We start from the raw sequence: 21991 nt of genomic DNA, 5'->3' as shown, positions 1-21991 counted from the left end.
TGAATGCTGAAGAATTGATGTTTTTGAACTGCGGTGTTGGAGAAGACTCTTGAGTGTCCCTTGGACAGCAAAGAGGTCAAGCTAGTCAATCCTAAAGGTCATTAGTCCTGAATACCCATTGGAAGGACTGATGCTTAAGCTGAAGCTCCAATACTCTGACCACCTGATTCGAAGAGCCAACTCACTGGAAAAGCCCCTGATGCTGGGAAAGATTGCAGGCAGGAGGAGAAGGGGACAACAGAGGATGAGATGGTTGGATGGCATCACCGACTTGATGCACATGAGTTTGAGCAAGCTCCAGGAGTTGGTGATGAACAGGCAAGCCTGGCATACTGCAGGCCATGGGGTTGGAAAGAGTCGGAGATGACTGATCGACTGAACTGAACTGAACTCCCTGCCCCAAGCCTTCCATGCTCTCCATGTTGGGATAAAATTCAGGAAACCCCAGGATCCTTACTGTGGCCTGTAAGTCTCTATAGGACCTAGCCCTTCACTGCCTCCCTACAACATTCCTCTCACTTCTGCCTTCCAACACCACTGTTCTCTATCCATCCTGCCTCCCTGCTATTCCTTAGAAAGTCTAGCAAACCTGTGTCACCATGGCCTCTGCCCAACCCTCTGTTAGAATACTGTTTACCCATGCACAATTTAATAGTCAGAGAAGTCTTCCCTAATCATAATTTTTAAGCTGATGCTCTCAGCATTCTTCATCCTCTTCTTTGCTTCATTTTTCTTCCCAGTACTGCCACTACCTGACAGGAGGTTATACATTCATTGTTTACTTTCTATTCTCTTCACTTGCACAAAAGGCTGGGGCTGTGTGTAACTACCTGCTGTTCTTCCAGCTCATGGATGGCACAGTGTCTCGCACATAGTAGAAATTCAATAAGTGTTTGCTAAATGAATAAAAAATGAACCACTTACATGTGTACCATGGTAGGTGAATCATGGCTGACCCATGGGATAAACTGTTCTCTTGCCAGTAAATCAGTGTGGAAAGTATTTACTGGGATTGGAAGATGTAGTTGAGCAAATTTCAAGGCAGCAGGCAGGGAGCGGGCAAGTAAACAATGAAGTGCAAATAGATATAGAGAGTTGTGTTTGGGCTCAAGTGGCTCCCACAGCCATGGGTGTACTGGGTTCTCAGAAAGGGCCAGGATTTGAATGATGAATACTAGTGGGAGAGGATTTATTATGCAACTAAAGGATCCCAAACTTTGAGTCAGAAGATTTTGGAGAGCAGGTACCATATAAATAGGCTATATGATCTTGGAAATTTTATTATGGGATCTCTGAATCTCAGATTCTCATCTGTAAACTGGATGTAAAAATAACAGTACTGACTTTCATAGATTGATATGGGGAATCTATGAAAAAATAGTGGAAGGGCTATGCCTTTATTTCTTCTTTATATTTAGTGCGATAATATTTATGCATTGTTCTTTTTTTCCAGTTTATTTTCACAGTGTTCTGCTAGTTTCTGCTGTATAGCCATATGTTTACACATATCCCCTCCTTTCTGGGATTCCCGCCCATCTAGATCACCATGGACTTCCCTGTGGTATACAACAGGCTCTCACTAGTTACCTATCCCATGCATAGCAACGAATACATGTCAGTCCAAATCTCCCAATTCATCCCACACCTCTTCCTCCTTTGGTGACCATATGTTTGTTCTCTATGTCATCATCTCTATTTCTTATACATTATTCTTAAAACTGGTGTCAGGAAGCAGAAGAGGGACTTCAGCCTTCATCGTCCATACTTTAACCGGATAGGAAGCATGCAACACTTTGCTTATTGCCCTGAGATCACCATACATAGAAGGCAACATGCAGATGCTCCAGTTGGAAGTCCTAGACTGATATGAGAGTGAAGGGCCTTCAGGTGATTTGAACCCTCGCCTCAAGTCCTGCCATCCTCTCTAGTTTTCCCAGTTGAGGCCCTGGACCCTGGGGGTCAGAGATAAGCCAGCACCACTGGGCCCTGTCTGAGGTCACAGAATCCATCATATTTAAAAAATCGTAGTTTCAAGCTGTTAAAATTTAGGGTGGTTGTTGTACAACGGAAGTAATTGGAACAAACTGGAAAAGGAAAGCTTCAAGAAAGGTAGACTTATATTGGTTCTCCTACCACAAATCCCAGTTCCTCAGAAGTTGTTCTGAAAAGGCTAGAATTCCAAGTGAGTATTTAAAAGGTACCAAATTTTCTTGCTTCCAACCTAAATGTCCATTGACAAATGAATGGGTAAAGAAGATATGGTATGTATATACAATGGAATACAACATTATAGAATATTACATATGGAGTATTAGAGGAATACATGTATACCCACAGCTGATTCACGTCGATGTATGACAGAAACCACCACAATATTGTAAAATAATTAGCCTCCAATTAAAATAAATAAATTTTAAAAAAGAAAATATGGTATATATATATATATATATATATATGCACATATATATACATACATATATATATATATAATGGAATATTACTCAGCCATAAAAAATGATGCCATTTTCAGCAACATGGATGGATACAGAGATTATCATACTAAGTAAGTCAGATAAAGACAGATCTCATATGATTTCATTTATATTTGGAATCTAGAAAAAAAATGATACAAATGAACTTTGTACAAAACAGAAACAGACTCAGACTTAGAGAATGAACTTGTAGTTGCCAGGCGGAAGGATGGGGGAAAGGGAGTTTGGGATCGACATATTCACTGCTGTATTTAAAATGGATAACCAAAAAGGACCCTCTGTATAGCACAGTGAACTCTGCAGCCTGGATGGGAGGGGACTTTGAGGGCGCATGGATGCATGTTTGTGTATGGAAGTGTTAGTGGCTCAGTTGTGTCTGATTCTTTGTGACCCCATGGACTGCAGCCCACCAGGCTCCTCTGTCCATGGAATTCTCCAAGGAAGAATACTGGAGTGGGTTGTCATTTCCTTCTCCAGGGGATCTTCCTAACCTAGGGATTGAACCCAGGTCTCCTGAATGGTAGGCAGATTCTTCACAGTCTGAGCCACCAAGGAAGCTTGAGTCCCTTTGTTGTCCACCTGAAACTACCACAACATTGTTAATCAGTTATACAGGGCAGCAAAGGAGACACAGACATGAAGAACGGACTTTGGACTCAGTGGGAGAAGAGGGTGGGATGATTTGAGAGAGTAGCATTCAGACATATACATTACCATATGTAAAACAGATAACCAGTGCAAGTTTGATGCATGAAGCAGGGCACCCAAAGCCAGTGCACTGTGACAACCTAGAGGGATAGGGTGGGGAGGGAGGTGGGAGCGGGGTTCAGGATGGAGGGGACACATGTATATCTATGGCTGATTCATACTAATGTATGGCAAAACCCATCACAATATTGTAAAGTAATTATCTTTCAATTTAAATACATAAATAAATTTCTAAAAATAAAATAAAAAGTTAAAAAAATTCTTATTTATATATACAGTTCTCAAACTATAATCTTTTAATAAGAACTAGTCTTCACACTCAAGAAGAAACTAAGACTGAATTCTCAAATTGGAAGAAGGTCTTGAAACATCAAGTATTTGAAAACAGACTAGCCAAGACAGGCAGCTGAACATTTCTGAGCTTGAATAGAGATAAAATATTTAATTAGCCTATAAACTGACCCTGAGAACATCTGGAGATTCCTGAAGGAAGCATTTTCTTGTCACTTCTCTTCTAAGACTGCTGAACAGTGCTAGCTGACATTGGTACAGAAGCAAAGATGGAAAGGCAAGGTTATCAGAACGGCCTCTCTGATTCCCATTCACAGATTAGAGAACGCAGACAAGTAAAATGAAGTTGCTTCAAGACTATTCATCTTCTTCAAGATGCAGGGAGTGCAGGGGAGGAAGAGGCTTAGATAATTCCCTACCAGGAGAGCCAAAACAGATCAATCAAAGTGGTTAGTCAGAGGCTTGGGAGAAACTTAGAGACCTGTCAAAATTTTTGATTGAAAGTTCTCTTATTTTTACACAAAGAATGGAACCAAAAACACTTGGATGAGGCAGCCAGCAAAAACATGTTGCTGGCGTTAAACACACCTCAGGTAGGTATCACCTGATAACATCTTCTACATATGAATCCTACGTAATATACGAACCACGTTAGTTTTGCACACATTATATTCTTTAAGCAAAGTAACATTTAATGTTTATGTCACAGGGACTCTGTTAAGGATCATTTCATTCTATCCTTACATTAACAGTAAACTCAGGGAGCAGGTTGTATTGTTACCTCCATGTTGTAGATGGAGAGAACACAGGGCCAGGGAAGGTAAGGCTTCTATGTAAGTTTACATATGACCCAAATCGTCTAATTGCAGAGCCTATAGCATCAGCATTACCACTATCCTGCCGGCCAATAAGTTAGGAGGCATTCCAAGGTCACTCTAGCTCCGTGGGCACTGGAGATATGAAGATTTGAATTCAAATCCCAATACCACTTCTGACTAGCCTTGTGACCTTGGACATGTACCTTTCCTATGTGAGTGTCATTTTTTTTACCTGTAAAATGGGTAATCAGTTCCTGTCTGCTAACTTTGTTGTGAGAACTCTGTGAATATGTGTGTAAAAATATAGCACATGGCACACAGCAGACACCCAATGACTGGGATGCATTATTCTCAGAGATGGGCAGTGAAGGATCCTCGCAGCAGGGTCTGCAGTCAAGCAGTCTGGGTTCAATTTGTCACAGCTTCTCCACTTATAACTTGTGTGACCATTGAGCAAGTTGCTTAAATCTTCTGTGCCTCTCTATAAAATATCTACACTTAATATGACAATTTGTAGGGTTGTTTTGATATTTATATAGGATGACACATGTAAAGCGCTTAAAAAGAGTGCCTTATACATCTCATGATAACTTGCAATATATTTAAGGTATCATCATCAGTAAACCACCATTACAGTTAAGAAAAAGATAAGATTGATTGAAATTACAAAGGAAAGATAATTTTAAGATGATTATCATAGTGACTAGATAAATATTAAAATGAATACCCAGAAAAGGTGTTGAAAAATATCTCCTTTGAAATGTTGCAGGTGGTTTGAGCTACAGTCAGAGAGTTCTAAATCACAGATATCTTCTTTCCCTGCCCAGAATCACATTTTCAAACACTCAACATAGGAAATCAAGACACATTACAAAACCCATGACAACCAATGCTGAGTTTCTATCCAGAGTGTACCTTGCCAGTTGTTTGAGGTAAGGAGGCAGTGAAACCCATATCATGGTGCTTTCCTGTTTGCAGGAGGCCTGATATTATCCTTTCAGCTGATAAATCACCTTCCAGGTCCCCGAGAGAATTAGTAGTAAAAAAAAGTTTCCATTCAAATTGGTTTTTTTCTCATTCGCAACCTCAAATTTCCCATATTGTGTCATTCTGCTCTCAGATATCATAACACTGACAACTTGATTTCAATGATTAAAAAAACTACTTAGTCACATATTACACAATCCAGTAATCTTCCCTTTCATCCAAGAAGCATCATAATTGGAGTGAGCATCACAGCAATGCAGTCCCTGGTCACAGGGATGTAACCACCAGCGGCAGGAAGGAAATATTTTCTGCTTCTAATATTTTGTTTCCTTTCCTATTCAATGCTCAGGGTAAGGTTTCTAATATCACCAAAATTAATTTCTTTTTTTTTTTAAAGAAAAGAAATTATTCTCATTTAAGGATGTGTTGAGGGGGAGGTGGAAAGCAACCTCAAAGGTTTCCCAAATAGCAGTTTGATGTGAAACCACAGTGGAAACTTTGTGAACAACTGCAGGAAACTTGTTTTTTATCATCCATCATGCTAGGTGTTACCTACTCAAATGCTGCGAGTCAGCAAAGTGTGAACAGAAAATCTTTCAAGAAAGGAGCTAATTTGTGATATCCAGAGGGAATGCTTTAATTGACTTAATTTTCGTTTTTGAGCTCTTGTCTGAGTCCACAACTGAGAGGTTAGCTGTTTCAGAGGCCCAGCCCAGCAGTTGCAGGAGTATGGTCTGAACTCAAACACCTCCAGGGGGCCATTCAAGCCATCCCAGTGAGAGAAGAAGGCATCCTCCAAGTGAGCACAAGGACACACTTAGACTCTGGACAGGGGGCAGCTGCTGACCATCACTTCACACGAATTAATGTTGCCAGTCTTCCTGACAAAAGGAACAAAAGATCTGGAGTTTTATGAAAAATCTCCTGGTCTTTAAATTTTGTAAACCAGTACAAAACTTGCTGAAACACCATGAAGCTCAAACATGTCTGGAGATTAAATAGAGGTCTTTAGCTTTAAATTCTCGACCTCTGGGAAAACAGAGAGAATGTGGGTTTTAGAGTCAACCAGATTCCAGCTTTACCACTGACTAGCTGTGGAACCTGGTGATTTATTAATTCGGCCCAAACCTCAGTTTTCTCACCTGGCTAATAGAGTCTGCATTGCAGAGCAGTCATGAGGATTAGAAGGAAAACACATAAAATGATGGATACATGGGTGGTATTAACAATTAGAGATGATTACTTTATCTTGTTACACCTAAATGTTCACATTGTCTAACACATTTTCATAAAATTCTAGTACTTCGGAGCAACAGAAAATTGAAAATCTCCAATATACGTGAAACTACTATCTTGGACTATCTCCTGGTTCAATACACAAAAGGATCCTGCCTCACTCTTTACCCAAGCGTGAAAGAAACTTGTTCCACAAGTTCCACTGCTCCATGAGCCCTCCAGTCAAGAAAGAACCTCTGAAAACAGTTCATAGCCTGCTTATCTGGGAGTGGGCAAGCCCACCACCATGGACCCGTATTTCTCCTGGTGCTGCCAGTAGGGATGCTGGGTCATGTGGTATATAGACCCTACATCTGGGTAGGTGGGGAGTGGTGAGAGAAGATGGGAAATAGTGGAGGGATGGAGGAATGATTGATTTTTAGTTCTACCTCAAACAAAGGTAGCCTAGGAGCCCTTGAAATAGACTATCCTCCACACATTCAAGGAAAGGAAGGGGTTTAAGTTAGGACCTTGTTTTGAGCCCCCTTTCTCAAGTTCACATGACCATCTAAGTCTCCAAAGCCTCTGTCCCTGAGATGGGCTTTGTTCTACTGGACCCTGAAGTCATTGAGGACACAAACCACGTCTTTTTCACAGTATTCAGTTCATGCTAGGGTTAATTTCAATGTCTGTGCCACCTTTTTACAGGGCTATTATGAGAAATAAATGAAGTAATATAAGTAGATGGATTTTCTGAATGTAAAGTATTATATGCATACTTTATTATTACAAACAATAGTAATCTTGCATTAATATCCACTCACAACGTATTGAATATAACCACATTGATTATTAACAATTAGTACCAACAATTTACCAAAGCATGTGATTCATCATAATATGCTTTCATATGGAATTTATCCAAGGGTAATTCATCTTCAGAATTATTTAGAGCTTCCTATGATGGAATTAAATGGAAAATGGAATTAGAGGTGATGGAACAACATTCTAGTAGTGTGGGGAATCATTCGGCTTTTTCCAATGAGGACAAGTACTATGCTATTTACAAGATCTCTGCCAAGGGCCAGGGTACCAGGAGTGTAGCTCTGCTTCATGGAGAACATCCAGTGCGTCCAGGGAAGAGAGGATGTGCTCCTGGAAACTGAATAAAAGTCTCCAGTTCACAAGGGCTCTTGCCTTTCAAATCCCTGAGAAGTGTCAATTTATTCTATTTACATAAGAAGCTTCATTTCCGGGAGTTAGTGAATATCAGCACTCACTAGAAGTCAGAGGGAAATATTTCCATCCTTCATTGGAAGACGAAATGTGTTCTAAATTATCCTCACCACACTGAACTGTACCATTTACTGTCACAATTACATGTTGAGAAGCAGGAGTGATTTTTAAAATGGGTATGAATTAAATTAGGGAAATTAAATGACAGGCCTGAAATTCTCCATTGGGAATATATTTCCAAGCTACAAGTTTTCTTTTCCTTCCTTTTTGAGAGTTACAATCATGGTCATTAAAGATTTACCAGAAGTTTTACCATCTCATGTTTATACTCTGAGAAGAAACAAAAAGCATCCTTTCCAGCTCCTCAGCCCTCAGACATACACTCCAAACCCTGCTGGTCTGCAAAGAGCAACAGTCTGTTCTACGTTTCAGAATAACTGATTCCCAATATTTCAAAGACACAATTTATCTTCAACTCTTTTTTTGAAGTATAATTGATGCACAATATTATATTAGTTTCAGGTTTATAGCAAAGTGATTCAGTAGTTTCATAGATTATACTCTATTTAAAGTTACTACAAAATAATGGCTATAACTCCTTGTACTGTACAATATATCCTTAATGAAGTGGTGTATATATATATATATATATATATACACACACACACACAATGAAATATTACTCCTCTCCCCCCAAAATTGAAATCCTGCCATTTACAATAACATGGATGGGCCGAGGGAGTACTATGCTTAGCAAAATAAGTCAGAGGAAGACAAATACTGTGTGTTATCACTTACACGTGGAATCTAAAAAATAAAACAAAGGAATGTATATAGCAAAACAGAAACAGACTCACAGATACAGAGAATAAACTAGTGGTTACATGCAGGGAGATGGAAGTGGGGAAGGGTAATAGAGGGGAGGGGGTTTAAGAGACACAAACTACTATGTATTCTTATTGACTCAATACCATTAACAGAGGATGAGATGATTAGATAGTATCACTGACTCAATGGACAAAAATTTGAGCAAACTCCGGAAGACAGTGGAGGACAGAGAAGTCTGGCATGCTGCAGTCCATGGGGTCACAAAGTGTTAACACAACCTAGCAACTGAACAACAACAATGGTTAATAACACAGAAGGTCGGATTGTAGGTCCTTTAGAGTCTGACAATCAGGCTTACATTTTTATGATACACTTCAGAGATCAAATGTTCTCTTCAGTTGCAAACAGGCTACAGCCAATGAAAGAGCACTCCCCCTCACCATATATGAGCAGGGCATCTGAAGGTAGTTATAATTACTGCAGTAGTGCCTGAGCTGTAAATGAGGGCATAACAGGGCCCTTTCTGGATGGAATACTATTACAAAAAGCAAAAGGCCAGCAATCACAAGTAGTAACAAAGGGATGTCAATCTCTAGGTATATCTCCCCCAAAAGAATTTTAGCTATAAAAACAACATCCTGTGAATATAACATGTTAACAAACTCCCTTTCCTCATCTCCCCACATACCTTAATTCTTTACCACCCAAGGAGACTCTGAAATCACACCAGCTACTTATTTACCCTCAAATTCATTAAATTTAAGTAATTAAACTTTTCCGTTCCTCAGTTATACAGCCCACCTTTCAACTGCTCAGGAGCCACTTGTGACCAGCAACTACCTCCTGGCCAGGACACGTGCAGAACATTCCCATCACTGTAGGAAGTTCTGGGGACAGTGCCTATCTCCAGGGAGTCTCTTTTGCCAAGCTTCAAAATTCTCTGAAACAGAAGTTCACCCCGTTTTTCTCTCTCTCACCCTGACACCCCCAACAATCTCTTTATTATGCAAAGAAGTTCAGCCTCCCAGGTTTTTTCTTCCTTTCCTCACTTAGTTACCAAATTCTACCTAACAAAGACACCCAGGAACTGGCACAGCCAGCGTGAATTATATTCTGCAAGGCATTCTCTGAATTCTGTAGTTTTTCAGGAAGAACAGAGATGTAAATCCAGTCTTGTTCCAAGGGACAGATACAGAAGAATGTGCATCAGTTATGTCCCAGGGCAATGTCCACATTTGCCAGCTTTCACTAAACATAGAATGTAGGAGGTGTGTGATTTAAATAGATTGTCAGGTGCTTCTCACTTTGAGCACTGGACCACCCACTGAACTGGCACTAAAAGGCATGTGTTAGCACTAAATAAATATGTACTACTTCATGACTGAGTGCGTGATTTTCTCACTTACTGAGAGTTGTCAGAAGGTCTATGTGCTAGTCAGTTCAGTTCAGCTCAGTCACTCAGTCGTGTCCAACTCTTTGCAACCCCATGAACCGCAGCACGCCAGGCCTCCCTGTCCATCACCAACTCCCGGAGTTTACTCAAACTCATGTCCATCAAGTCAGTGATGTCATCCAACCATCTCATCCTCTGTCATCCCCTTCTCCTCCAGTCCTCAATATTTCCCAGCATCAGAGCCGTTTCAAATGAGTCAGCTCTTTGCATCAGGTGGCCAAAGTATTGGAGTTTCAGCTTCAGCATCAGTCCTTCCAATGAACACCCAGGACTGATCTCCTTTAGGATGGACTGGTTGGATCTCCTTGCAGTCCAAGGGACTCTCAAGAGTCTTCTCCAACACCACAGTTCAAAAGCATCAATTCTTCAGCACTCAGCTTTCTTTATAGTCCAACTCTCACATCCATACATAGCCACTGGAAAAACCATAGCCTTGACTAGATGGACATTTGTTGGCAAAATAATGTATCTGATTTTTAATATGCTGTCTAGGTTGGTCATAACTTTCCTTCCAAGGAGTAAGCGTCTTTTAATTTCATGGCTGCAATCACCATCTGCAGTGATTTTGGAGCCTCAAAAAATAAAGTTTGCCTCTGTTTCCACTGTTTTCCCATCTATTTGCCATGAAGTGATGGGACTGGATGCCATGATCTTTGTTTTCTGAATGTTGAGCTTTAAACCAACTTTTTCACTCTCCTCTTTCACTTGCATCAAGAGGCTCTTTAGTTCTTCTTCACTTTCTGCCATAATGGTGGTGTCATCTGCATATCTGAGGTTATAGATATTTTTCCCGGCTAGTCAATTACCTTGGTATTTTCAAATGTGTTCCAGACTCTTCCTGCAACCTTGGTAACAGGTTTCCACCAGGGGTGTGGTCACTGGAAGACACAGATGGGAGACCTGGGATGCCACTCCTTCCTCACATCCTTTTCTGGCAATGTTTCCAGCACTACCTGCATTTCCTCTACCTTTCTGGCTCCCATTACATAGACCCTCCTTCCACAAATCCAGCTTCTGCTGGGTGGTCCAGCTAGTACTAACATTTGTCCCTCTATCCCAGTGGTATGCCAGTAAATGCTCAACAACTGGTTCTCTTGATGGGAAGTAAAGTTCTGATTTGAAATGTTTGCCAATATCTATGGTATAAATACTTACACCCAGGCTTGCAAAATTCCTGAAGATTTAACAACTGACTCATAAACCTCTATGAGCTAGCTTCAGCACATCACTGCTCTACCCTAAATCAACCAGCACCTCCTTATTGTTAATCTCTGGGTTTTCACACAGTGCCTATTTAGTTTCTCAACATTTCCAAAGATTTGTATTAAATCTTTTCTATTAGTTACTTGGTGTGGGCTCTATTTTCCCAACTATACCCTAAATGTACACTCTTAAGACTAAAATTTATTAGAGAAGTGCTTCTCAAAAGTTCCAAAATATAACTCAGTCATGTCACTAAGGATGCTGGAAGTGCAGCTGACACTATTTAAAAAGGAAGAGTTTAGAGATGAAGGAAGCAGTGAATTAGCTTACATTGTGGCACAAGTTTCTGATTTCACTGTGCACTGGTAACAAAATGTTTGCAAGCTGGTAGCTGTGTGCAAACACACTTCAAGTAACTCTGTAGAAGAATGCTTTGGAAAAGCAATTTGGCAAATGCACCAAAGCCCCCACAGTGTCCTATCCTGTTCCACTAGTTCCACTTTGACAGACTCTCATAGGAACTAATCTAAAAGGAAGGGGAAAGCCTTATGCTCAAAGATGGATACTGCAGCATTATTTAAAATAGGGTAATTTTCAAAACAACTAAAAAGTGAAAAAAAAAAATAGGAAAATGATCAACTAAATCTACTTGATGGGATATAATGCAGGCTTAAAATTAAAATTATGAATATTATAGCAATATGGAAAAAACATATTCTGCTAGGTAATAAAATCACAAAAGAAAATTTTATGTGCACCATAAATATTATGTAAGAATATGAATGCCAGAAGGAAAAGACTGAAAAGAAATATATACAAATAAACAAACGACGTAAAAGGAGTCTTAGGAGATGAAGTCTTTTCCTCTAATTTTCCATGAGTCTCTTTTTCCTAATGTAGGTATTCCTCTTTGTTTTGTTAAACAAAAAATAAAAGACAGGGAAGTCCACCAACAAAGTCAGGGAGAATATTTAAAAGGGGAAAAAGAGACATTACACATTAAGATTCCTGTGAATGATATTTTATATTTACAATATAAGCCCTGGATAAGATGGAGGTTAAAGGAAGATCCCCAATCTGCCATCTGTCATTGATTTCCTTGTGTGTTGTTGCCTTCTCACCTGCATTTCATCTGCTCACCAACTTCTATCAAACTGTCCTTTCAGAGAAGTACATTTTATCACATATGGACAAGTAAGTAAACCTACTACCTATGAGATCTTCTGAACCTTTTTCTTACTGTGGAGTGAAGACCTTGGCCCCAAAAGAAGCACCTGTCAGCTCCATGCAAACAGATAGAAACAGGACTGAAGTCTGTCCTGAGGGATCCAAGCAAGGTATTTGTGTACACTTGCCCTACTCAGCATGGATCCAAAACCCTCATCCAAATTCTGCTGGTCATCTCGTTCCCTTAGAGATGATAATAATTGCTTCCACAGCTGCATCCCCTATTCCTCCCTATCCCAAATTTCACCTGAGACCAGATCTTTTTAAAACATTGCTAACAGTAGCCATGTATGGAAGTGAGAGTTAGACCATAAAGAAAGCTGAGCACCGAAGAATTGATGCTTTTGAACGGTGGTGTTGGAGAAGACTCTTGAGAGTCCCTTGGACTGCAAGGAGATCCAACCAGTCCATCCTAAAGGAAAATCAGTCCTGACTATTCATTAGAAGGACTGATGCTAAAGCTGGAGCTCCAATACTTTGGCCACCTGATGTGAAGAGTTGACTCATTTGAAAAGACCCTGATGCTGGGAAAGATTGAAGACAGGAGGAGAAGGGGGAGAGGAGAGGATGAGATGGTTGAATAGCATCACCGACTCAATAGACATGAATTTGAGCAAGTTCTGGGAGTTGGTGATGGACAGGGAAGCCTGGTGTGCTGCAGTCCAGGGGGTCACAAAGAATAGGACACGACTGAGAGACTAAACTGAACTGAACCAGGTACCGAGAATAAAGAATGGAGAAGGCAGTGGCACCCCATCCAGTACTCTTGCCTGGAAAATCCCATGGACGGAGGAGCCTGGTAGGCTGCAGTCCATGGGGTCGCTAAGAGCCGGATACGACTGGGCGACTTCACTTTCACTTTTCACTTTCATGCATTGGAGAAGGAAATGGCAACCCACTCCAGTGTTCTTGCCTGGAGAATCCCAGGGATGGGGGGAGCCTGGTGGGCTGCTGTCTATGGGGTCGCACAGGGTCAGGAACGACTGAAGCGACTTAGCAGCAGCAGCATAACAAAGAAAACAATAACTACCCCCCCAAACTTAAGAACCAGTCCTTGTTCAATTTGTTTCAATTATAAATAAACCAACAAAACCCAACTGCAGAATTCAACATGCTATATTGCCACACAAAATATCAAAGGCCACACCAATGGGCACTGTAAGTATAAAATAGCAATAAAGAGCTCAGGCCCTGGAGCTTGACTGGGAAATGTTAGCTATTCCACTTATAAACTGGATGATCCTGGGCAAATCCTTAATCTTTCTGTTTCCTCATAGGATTATTGTACAGATGAAATTAGTTGTTTTACACAAAGCACTTAGAACAGTGCCTGATACTTAATAAGCACCCAATAAAGTTTAGCTAATATTAAGTTTATTCCCCCAAAATAAGTGTGTGATGTGGCCCCAGTAAAGCAGTCCCTGCTGCCCATCCCCAGGAGATACTATATCCACAATGAGCACACAAATTAATGGTAAATGTCAAAATATCCACAGTATTAAAGCATCATGATATGGAAGCAACCTAAATGTCCATTGACAGATGAATGGCTAAAGAAGATATGGTACATATACACAGAGGAACACTACTCAGCCATAAGAAGAAACGAATATCACCATTTGTAGAAACATGGATGGACCTAGAGATTATCATACCAAGTGAAAAAATTCAGATACCAAACAACAAATATCATATGATATTGCTTATATGTGGAATCTAAAAAAATTACATAAATGAACTTATTTATAGAATAGAAACAGACTCACAGACTTAGAGAATTAATTTATGGTTAGCAGAGGGGGAAGGATGGAGGGGAGGGGTAGATTGGGAGTTTGTGATTAACATATACACACTGCTATATATAAAACAAATAATCAACAAGGACCTACTGCATAGCACAAGGACCTCTGCTCAATATTTTGTAATAACATAAATGGGAAACTAATTTGAAAAAGAATAGATACATATATATGTATAACTGAATCACTTTGCTCTACACCTGAAACTAACATAACATTGTTAATCAACTATACTCTAATATAAATTTTTTAATTTAAATAAATATATAAATAAATTTAAAAAATCATGATACGAGCAGAAATGTGATCATATTCATTTCTAGAATTTTCTGTCTCACCGAAATAAACCACCTGAAGACAGGACATGCCAAAACATTTTCGAATCTCTCCTCCTGCCATGCTTCTCTCCATTTCACTGGACATGCCTACCTCGAACCACTGCCCGTGGGACTGCATCTTGAGGATGACACAGGGGTCTGGTTTGGAAAGGGCATCTCTGTCGGAAATGCCTTTGCATGCCACACGTAGCTCAACTTTGGTCAGGCAGGGGCTGTTAAAGATTCCCAGTGTATTGGCAGCTGACTCATAAATGTTGCTCATCTTCTTCATTCTGTTTTAGGCAAGAAAAAGAGGAAAACAGACATGCCAATCACTACAGTATTTGTCAAAAGAGAAAGTCTCTCAATCACCCTTCAGGAAAATGTTAAACGCACACTTTTGAGTACTGAATGTATTATTTATCTAGTAGGGCCAGAGTTCCAGTGAAACAAACAAACAAAACCAAAGAAATAGGTGCTAATGCACTTGGCTAAGAACACTATTTTCTTATATGATTTGCATACATTTGCATAGCAAAATTTTTAGTCTATGAAATTATATTACTGAATTAGTGCAGCAGACTGCAAACCTTAATCAGCTCTCTAGTAAGAGCATGGCTTGTGTGAAATTTTACATAGTTGTTAATTCATCAATTTTAAGATATTCCAAAATGTTAAGATTTCCCTCAAATCCAGCTTCTGTGTGATGGCACAGAGAAGGACAATTTTCCTTTCTCCAAACTCTGGCCTCCTTTCCCAAGATGTTTCTGATCTCCTGACTCAAACGCATAAGTCCATTTTCATAAGTCCGTTTCCCTTCCTTGCTCCTGCTGCCATGTCAGAAATGTGACTGTGACCATTTAGGGAGAGCATAAAGCCTAACCTATGGAAACAGCTGCCACAGTAATAACTGCAGCCCCCCTTCCTGCCTTCACATGGCCACCTTTCACTGACACTTTGCATGACCACAGCTCAGGATTATAGGGAACTCTGAGCCCAACAATACTCTCCTCTTCTGAGAAGGGCTGGGCCTGTACAGATGTTGACAGATCCTCTCCAGGGTGAGATCAATATCCTTCCCATGAAATTCTGCTTCCCTGTAGATTCCTTATGAGAAACAACACTGGAGTCCCACAGTGGAATTTCTTCATCTATAAATGAGGATAATCCATCCTTCTTCCTTCCCTTCCTCAACAAATAGCCAGTGAGTCCCCTTGGTATCTGATACCACAGTAGGCTGGAGTGCACTGTAACCTCCTACACATACATGTACCCACACACCTGCAAACACACACACACACACACACATACACCAGCTGGTTTCTCCAAACTTAGCAGCTAGCTCCATGCCAAAACCAATTTTTCCAAAGTGACAATGCCTCTCCTTCACAGCAGACATCACTGGAATTTTCTCTCCCAGTCCTGCATCATAAGCCTCTCTACTCTCCCTCCCTTGTACATTCCAAGTCTCTGTGCTGTGCTGTGCTTAGCTGCTCAGTCATGTCCAACTCCTTGTGACCCCATGAACTGTACCCGCCAGGCTCCTCTGCCCATGGGGGTTCTCCAGGCAAGGATACTGGAGTGGATAGTCATGCCCTCCTCCAGGGGATCTTTCCAATCCAGGGATCGAACCCAGGTCTCCTACATTGCAGGCAGATTCTTTACCATCTAAGGCATCAGGGAAGCCCAAGAATGCTGGAGTAGGTAGCCTATCCCTTCTCCAGGAGATGTTACTGACCCAGGAATCAAACTGAGGTCTCCTGCATTGTAGGCAGATTCTTTACCAGCTGAGTTACCAGGGAAGCCCTCCAAGTCTCTCATCCCCTATTTTATTTAATTATTGTGAACAGATGGTTTTTCCCATATATGCTGCAGGGAAGTTGAACTGAATCCCAAAAAGTTATGTGCTAGAACAGAAATGGGTAAACTATGGCCTGTGTGCCCAATCTGTCTTGCCACCTGCTTTGATACATAAAGTTTTGTTGGAACACAGGCCTTGTCATACATTTACATAGTGTATGTGGATATCTTAATAGACAGCAGTTCAGAGTACTTTCAACAGAGCCTGTGTGGCCTGCAAAGCCTGAAATACCTACTCCCTGGCCCTTCCAGTTGGAAATGTTTCCCAATCTCTGCTCTAAAGTATCAGGTAAGGGGAGTCTGCAGTTGGGAAGAGCTGAGATTCTGTTTCAATATGTGCTATGGGATTAGTTTGAGGGTGAGAATTGCTCTATCCTCTATCATACTGAAAATTATAGGGAATTTGGGGCATTTGCTTTTTATACATGAGGAAATCCAAGCTCAGAGGGGACTGGGTAACTTAACTGTGTCACATAGTTATTCTAAGAGCAGAGCTAAGACTGGAATGCCAGTTTTCTATCTCTTAGCCCACACTAGTATTTGTCATATGTGAAATGGTTGACTGAAGAATTGTTTGAGTCTACCAAGCAACAGTGAATATGACAATATTCTTGACTTATTTCAACTTCCATACAGAATCATTCTATTTTTAAATAAACTCTATTCATATGTAGAAAATGCACAAATCATAAATGCACAGCTTAGTAAATGATGGTTCCTCTATTTTTACAGACTGTGAGCAGACCAATTATTACAGCAACATAGAAGGCATAGCATATATGAACTCTGATTTATAAAAAGGCACACAGAGGAAAAATAGACAAGTATGAAGAGGCTTTGTATCAGACAATATTGGAAAAAAAAATTAACTATCAACTTTTTGATAAGAACAGATTATCCTTCATGAATTCTGCTTTCCCAAAGCATTAACTGGCTCCTTGGATCCACACTGCTCTGCTGAGTTCTGAGTGGCCTCTTCTATCTCTGGGACACATTGCTTACCTCTTTCTAACTGGCCCTATCCTTATAGACTCATAGCCATGTCCATTCCCTCCATCCCTTCCCCCCCTGATTTTTCTTAAACACTGTTTTTTTTAGAGCTGTTTTAGGTTCATAACAAAATTGAGGGGAAGGTTCAGGGATATCCCATTTGCCACCTTTTTATCTCCATTATGTTGGTGTTGGTGATGGACAGGGAAGCCTGGTGCGCTGCGGTCCATGGGGTCACAAAAAGTCGGACACAACTGAGCGACTGAACTGAACTGATGTTTGTTACAATCAGTGAACCTCCACTGACACATCATAGTCACCCAAAGTCCACAGTTCACATCAGGGTTAATTCTTGGAGTCGCATGTTCCATGAGTTTGGGCAAATGTATAATAATGTGTACACCCATTACTTTCCTAGATAGCATATTAAAAAGCAGAGACATTACTTTGACAACAAAGGTCCATCTAGTCAAGGCTATGGTTTTCCCAGTGGTCATGTATGGATGTGAGAGTTGGACTTTAAAGAAAGCTGAGTGCTGAAAAATTGATGCTTTTAAACTATGGTGTTGGAGAAGACTCTTGAGAGTCCCTTGGACTATAAGGAGATCCAATCAGTCCATCCTAAAGGAGATCAGTCCTGGGTGTTCATTGGAAGGACTGATGCTGAAGCTGAAACTCTACTTTGGCCATCTCATGTGAAGAGTTGACTCATTGGAAGAGACCCTGATGCTGGGAGGGATTGGGGGCAGGAGGAGAAGGGGACAACAGAGGATGAGATGGCTGGATGGCATAACCGACTCGATGGGCATGAGTTTGGGTAAACTCCGGGAGTTGGTGATGTACAGGGAGGCCTGGCGTGCTGCGGTTCATGGGGTCGCAAAGAGTTGGACATGACTGAGCGACTGGACTGAACTAAACTGAACTTGAACACCCATTATAGTACCATACCGAGTAGTTTCACCACCCTAAGAATCCTCTGTGCTCTACTTATTCATACCTCCTAACTCCCGGCAACCACTGATTCTTTTTACTGTCTCCACAGTTTTGCCTTTTCCAGAATGTCACAAAGATGAGAACCTTTTCAGTCTGGCTCCTTTCATCCAGGACTCCTTTCTATATAAAACAAGTGTGGTTATAGAACGGGACGCCTACTCTAATGCTGCGTCTTGGGATGTGATGGAAAAAAGACTGTCAAGACACATAGTTCCTTCCAGGGTCAAATCCTGGTTCCTTCACTTACTATGTAAACTTGAACAGTATTCTTAACCCCTCTTATAGTGATACCTACCTTGAAGCTGATATGAAGGGCAGATGAAATAATACACTTAAAGTGATTAGCACAATGCCAAGCACATAGTGAAAGTGAAAGTCACTCAGTTGTGTCCAACTCTTTGCGACTCCATGGAATGTAGTCCATGGAATTCTTTAGGCCAGAATACTGGAGTGGGTAGCCTTTCCCTTCTCCAGGGGATCTTCCCAACCCCATGGGTCAAACCCAGGTCTCTCGCATTGCAGACAGATTCTTTGCCAGCTGAGCCACAGGGAAGCCCAAGAATACTGGGGTGGATAGCTTATCCCTTCTCCAGCGAATCTTCCTGACCCAGGAATCAAACAGGGGTCTCCTGCATCACGGGCAGATTCTTTACCAACTGAGCTATCAGGGAAGCCCAAGTATACAGTAGATGCTCCAAAAGTGGAGCTATTGTTATTGTAAGTTGACTGCTCTCAAGGTTAAACACTCATTCTCCCACTGCCAAATGGAACTCTCTCAGATTTTCTGCTATTACTCTAGGCTCAAGCTTCTATTTGACCCCTTAAATTCATTCTGTCTTTTTAGTCCACAGTCTGGGCATAACACTTTCCACCTAAGAGCACAGAGCTGCCTCTCAAATCAGTAGTTTGTCTGAGGATTCATATACATTGATTAGCTGATAACTCTCACATATTTTGAAGGTAGATAGTAAAACATGTGACAATCTGATCACATAGGCCAAAAGCTGCCTAAAATAATTTAAAACTAGTAGGAAAGCTTCTTTTATGCCATAACCATGAATGACATCCTAAGATATAAGTGTATGTAGTATTCTGAGCTATTCTGAGTATTCTAAGTTGATAGTAAATTTAAATTGTCGGTAAGTGAATAAAAAAAATGAATAGGAGGCACATGTTTAGAGACTTTCTTTTAACCAATTGGGTATATGATCCAAAAACTTTTTAATGAATCATTCTTTTAGGCGATGGTGAAGATTTGGAGGATTGAGAGCTTGGAAAATAGATGATGAAATAATCATTCAAGAAAAATCAATCTAGTGCCAATACAATGGTTGAACTAGAGGAGAAAAAAAACTTATGACTGTCTAAGGCTGTATAAGGTCATTATTTATTTCTCCTTTTCTCATTGATTTCCCCCTTCTTCTTTTGTTCAGGGACCTAAGAGACTGATCTCTGCTGAATAACAGACCACTGTTGGCTAGCTTCCTGTTGCTATGGTCTGAATGTGCCCCACCCCCAAGGTTGAAATCCTAATCCCTGAAGGTGGTGAGATTAGAAGGTGGAGCCTCAAGAGGGTGGAACCCTCATGAATGACATTAGTGCTCTTGTAAAAGAAACCCACAGAACTCTCCAGGCCATTCTGCCATGTGAAAACACAGTAGGAAAAGAGCCCTCATCCAACCACGATGGCACTCTGATCATGGGATATCTAGCCACCTGAAATGTGAGCCAAACCCCAACATGACCCAGTCTTGTAGGGCGACTCCATTTCCATGGCTCTCACAACGCTTTGGGAATACAGGTTCTTTCTTTGGCTCCTTCAGGCTTACAGTTATGCTAGAGTTGGGGAACCATAACCCCTCAGATTTGGTCCCAGTCGCCCATGAGCTGAGAGCAATTGGTCAAGTCTCCAGAAAAAGGGCAGCTGTGAGCCATTAGCAGCCAGCACTCACATGTATTGGGCACTGGAGGATAGATGCACTACCTTGATAAAGGGAAACTGGGCGGAGTATCAGCAGGGTCTATTTTACCACAGTGGTTAGTCTACTTTAGGTTAGGGACTACTTCTTATACTTTATTGTATCCCTAATAGTGTTCACCTTGATAATATTTATATACTGATGATGAAACCACTATAGACCCTTACTTTCAGGGGATGGGATATAGGACATACCTATGCACAAGTGAAAGCCATACCTAGATGGACATATTGGAGATCATGAATTCCTCTGGCTGCCCAGATGTAGCAGGAGTCCTGACCTTGACTTTGGAGGTGGTATACAGGCCAGTGAAGTCAGACTGTTTGGCCTTGGCCCAGCTGAAGCTCATGGTTGAAAGGTGATCACAAAATACAGCTCTGTCAACCAGTGATCAGCTACCTCCAGCCACAGATAAGTGGAGTAAACAAGTAATTTCACACTCTGTTAGAGGACAGGATTAATATGGCCAGATTATCAATACATTTTCCATGGCCTATGTAAATCCGTTTTTTGCCTTCCTTACAATACTCTGGTTTTACAGAGACTAATGTCTGCTGAGAATTATTTTGATGAAAGCTGACTTTTGGCTAATTTTAGCAGCAAATTATAATTGTCCTTTCACTTGGAAAACTTAAGTTATTTAAAAAAAAAAAAAAAAAAACAAAACCACCTCTTCAGCATATATACACTCTTTTAACAGGACAAACTGATCCTGAAACTTAATTAGTTTCTGAATGAGTTGCACACAGCACCAAGACAATAGAGAGCCCAAGAGAGAAGAGAATCACCTCCAGTTCACAGGGGAACCAGCTGAGCAGAGCTTGTCTTAAAGCTGCATTAAGATTAAGTGCATAATCTCCGTTCTGCTTGCCCTGGCATTATCTAGCCTTTTTAAACGCTGCAGCAGAATGCTACTATGCTGGATGTCTCTATCACACAACATTTTCATCTCAGTGCAAGAAAGATGATGGGGAATCTACTATGAGCCTGTTGCTGCAGTGGGTCCAGAGGCCACAGGCATCATTCACTCAGTTGATGAGAAAGCAGGTATTATTCCCTCAACTTGTGAATTTATTTCCTATTCAACCTATTTGTAGATTAACAGTAAATCTACTCATAGGCGGCAAGCATGATGATGGATACTAATAAGACAGCCCATCTCCTACATATTCATATCCTAGAGCAGTTTCTCAGGCTATGCATGATCGTGGGTCACGTGGAAAGCTTGTTAAGACATAGTTCCTGTTTCAAGAGTCTGGAGTGGGGGGCCTGAGATTGTTCCCAGATGTCACTGATCCCACTGCCTATGGACCACACTTGAGTGGCAAGACTGCTGACTACAAACCAACCATTTATAAAACAAGGCAAACTGCCATTGAGGTTGTTCATCTTACGTATGAGATGCCAATAGTCCCCAACCTTTTTGGTACCAGGGACTGGTTTCATGAAAGACAATTTTTCCACATACCTGGTGGGGATGATTTCAGGATAATTCAAGTACACTAGAATTTATGTTCCTATGAGAATCTAATGGCACCACTGATCTGACAGGAGGCAGAACCCAGGTGGTAATGTGAGTGATGGGGAGCAGCTGT

General features: G+C 40.9%; 1 protein-coding gene across 6 annotated transcripts in view; it reads right to left on the bottom strand.

Annotated features, from left to right (window-relative positions):
* Positions 1 to 21991, bottom strand: part of CPNE4 (copine 4) — a 676149-nt gene that overhangs the window by 506752 nt on the left and 147406 nt on the right. For all 6 annotated transcript variants that reach the window (XM_043474409.1, XM_043474407.1, XM_043474408.1 and 3 more), the window contains exon 2: positions 14687 to 14867. In XM_043474409.1, the coding sequence (XP_043330344.1) occupies positions 14687 to 14867 (181 nt within the window). The remainder of the gene's footprint in view (positions 1 to 14686; positions 14868 to 21991) is intronic.

Source organism: Cervus canadensis, chromosome 7 (genome assembly GCF_019320065.1).
Source record: "Cervus canadensis isolate Bull #8, Minnesota chromosome 7, ASM1932006v1, whole genome shotgun sequence".
Classification (NCBI taxonomy): domain Eukaryota; kingdom Metazoa; phylum Chordata; class Mammalia; order Artiodactyla; family Cervidae; genus Cervus; species Cervus canadensis.
Note: the sequence above shows the minus strand (reverse complement) of the source record. Positions and strands in the feature narration are given on the sequence as shown.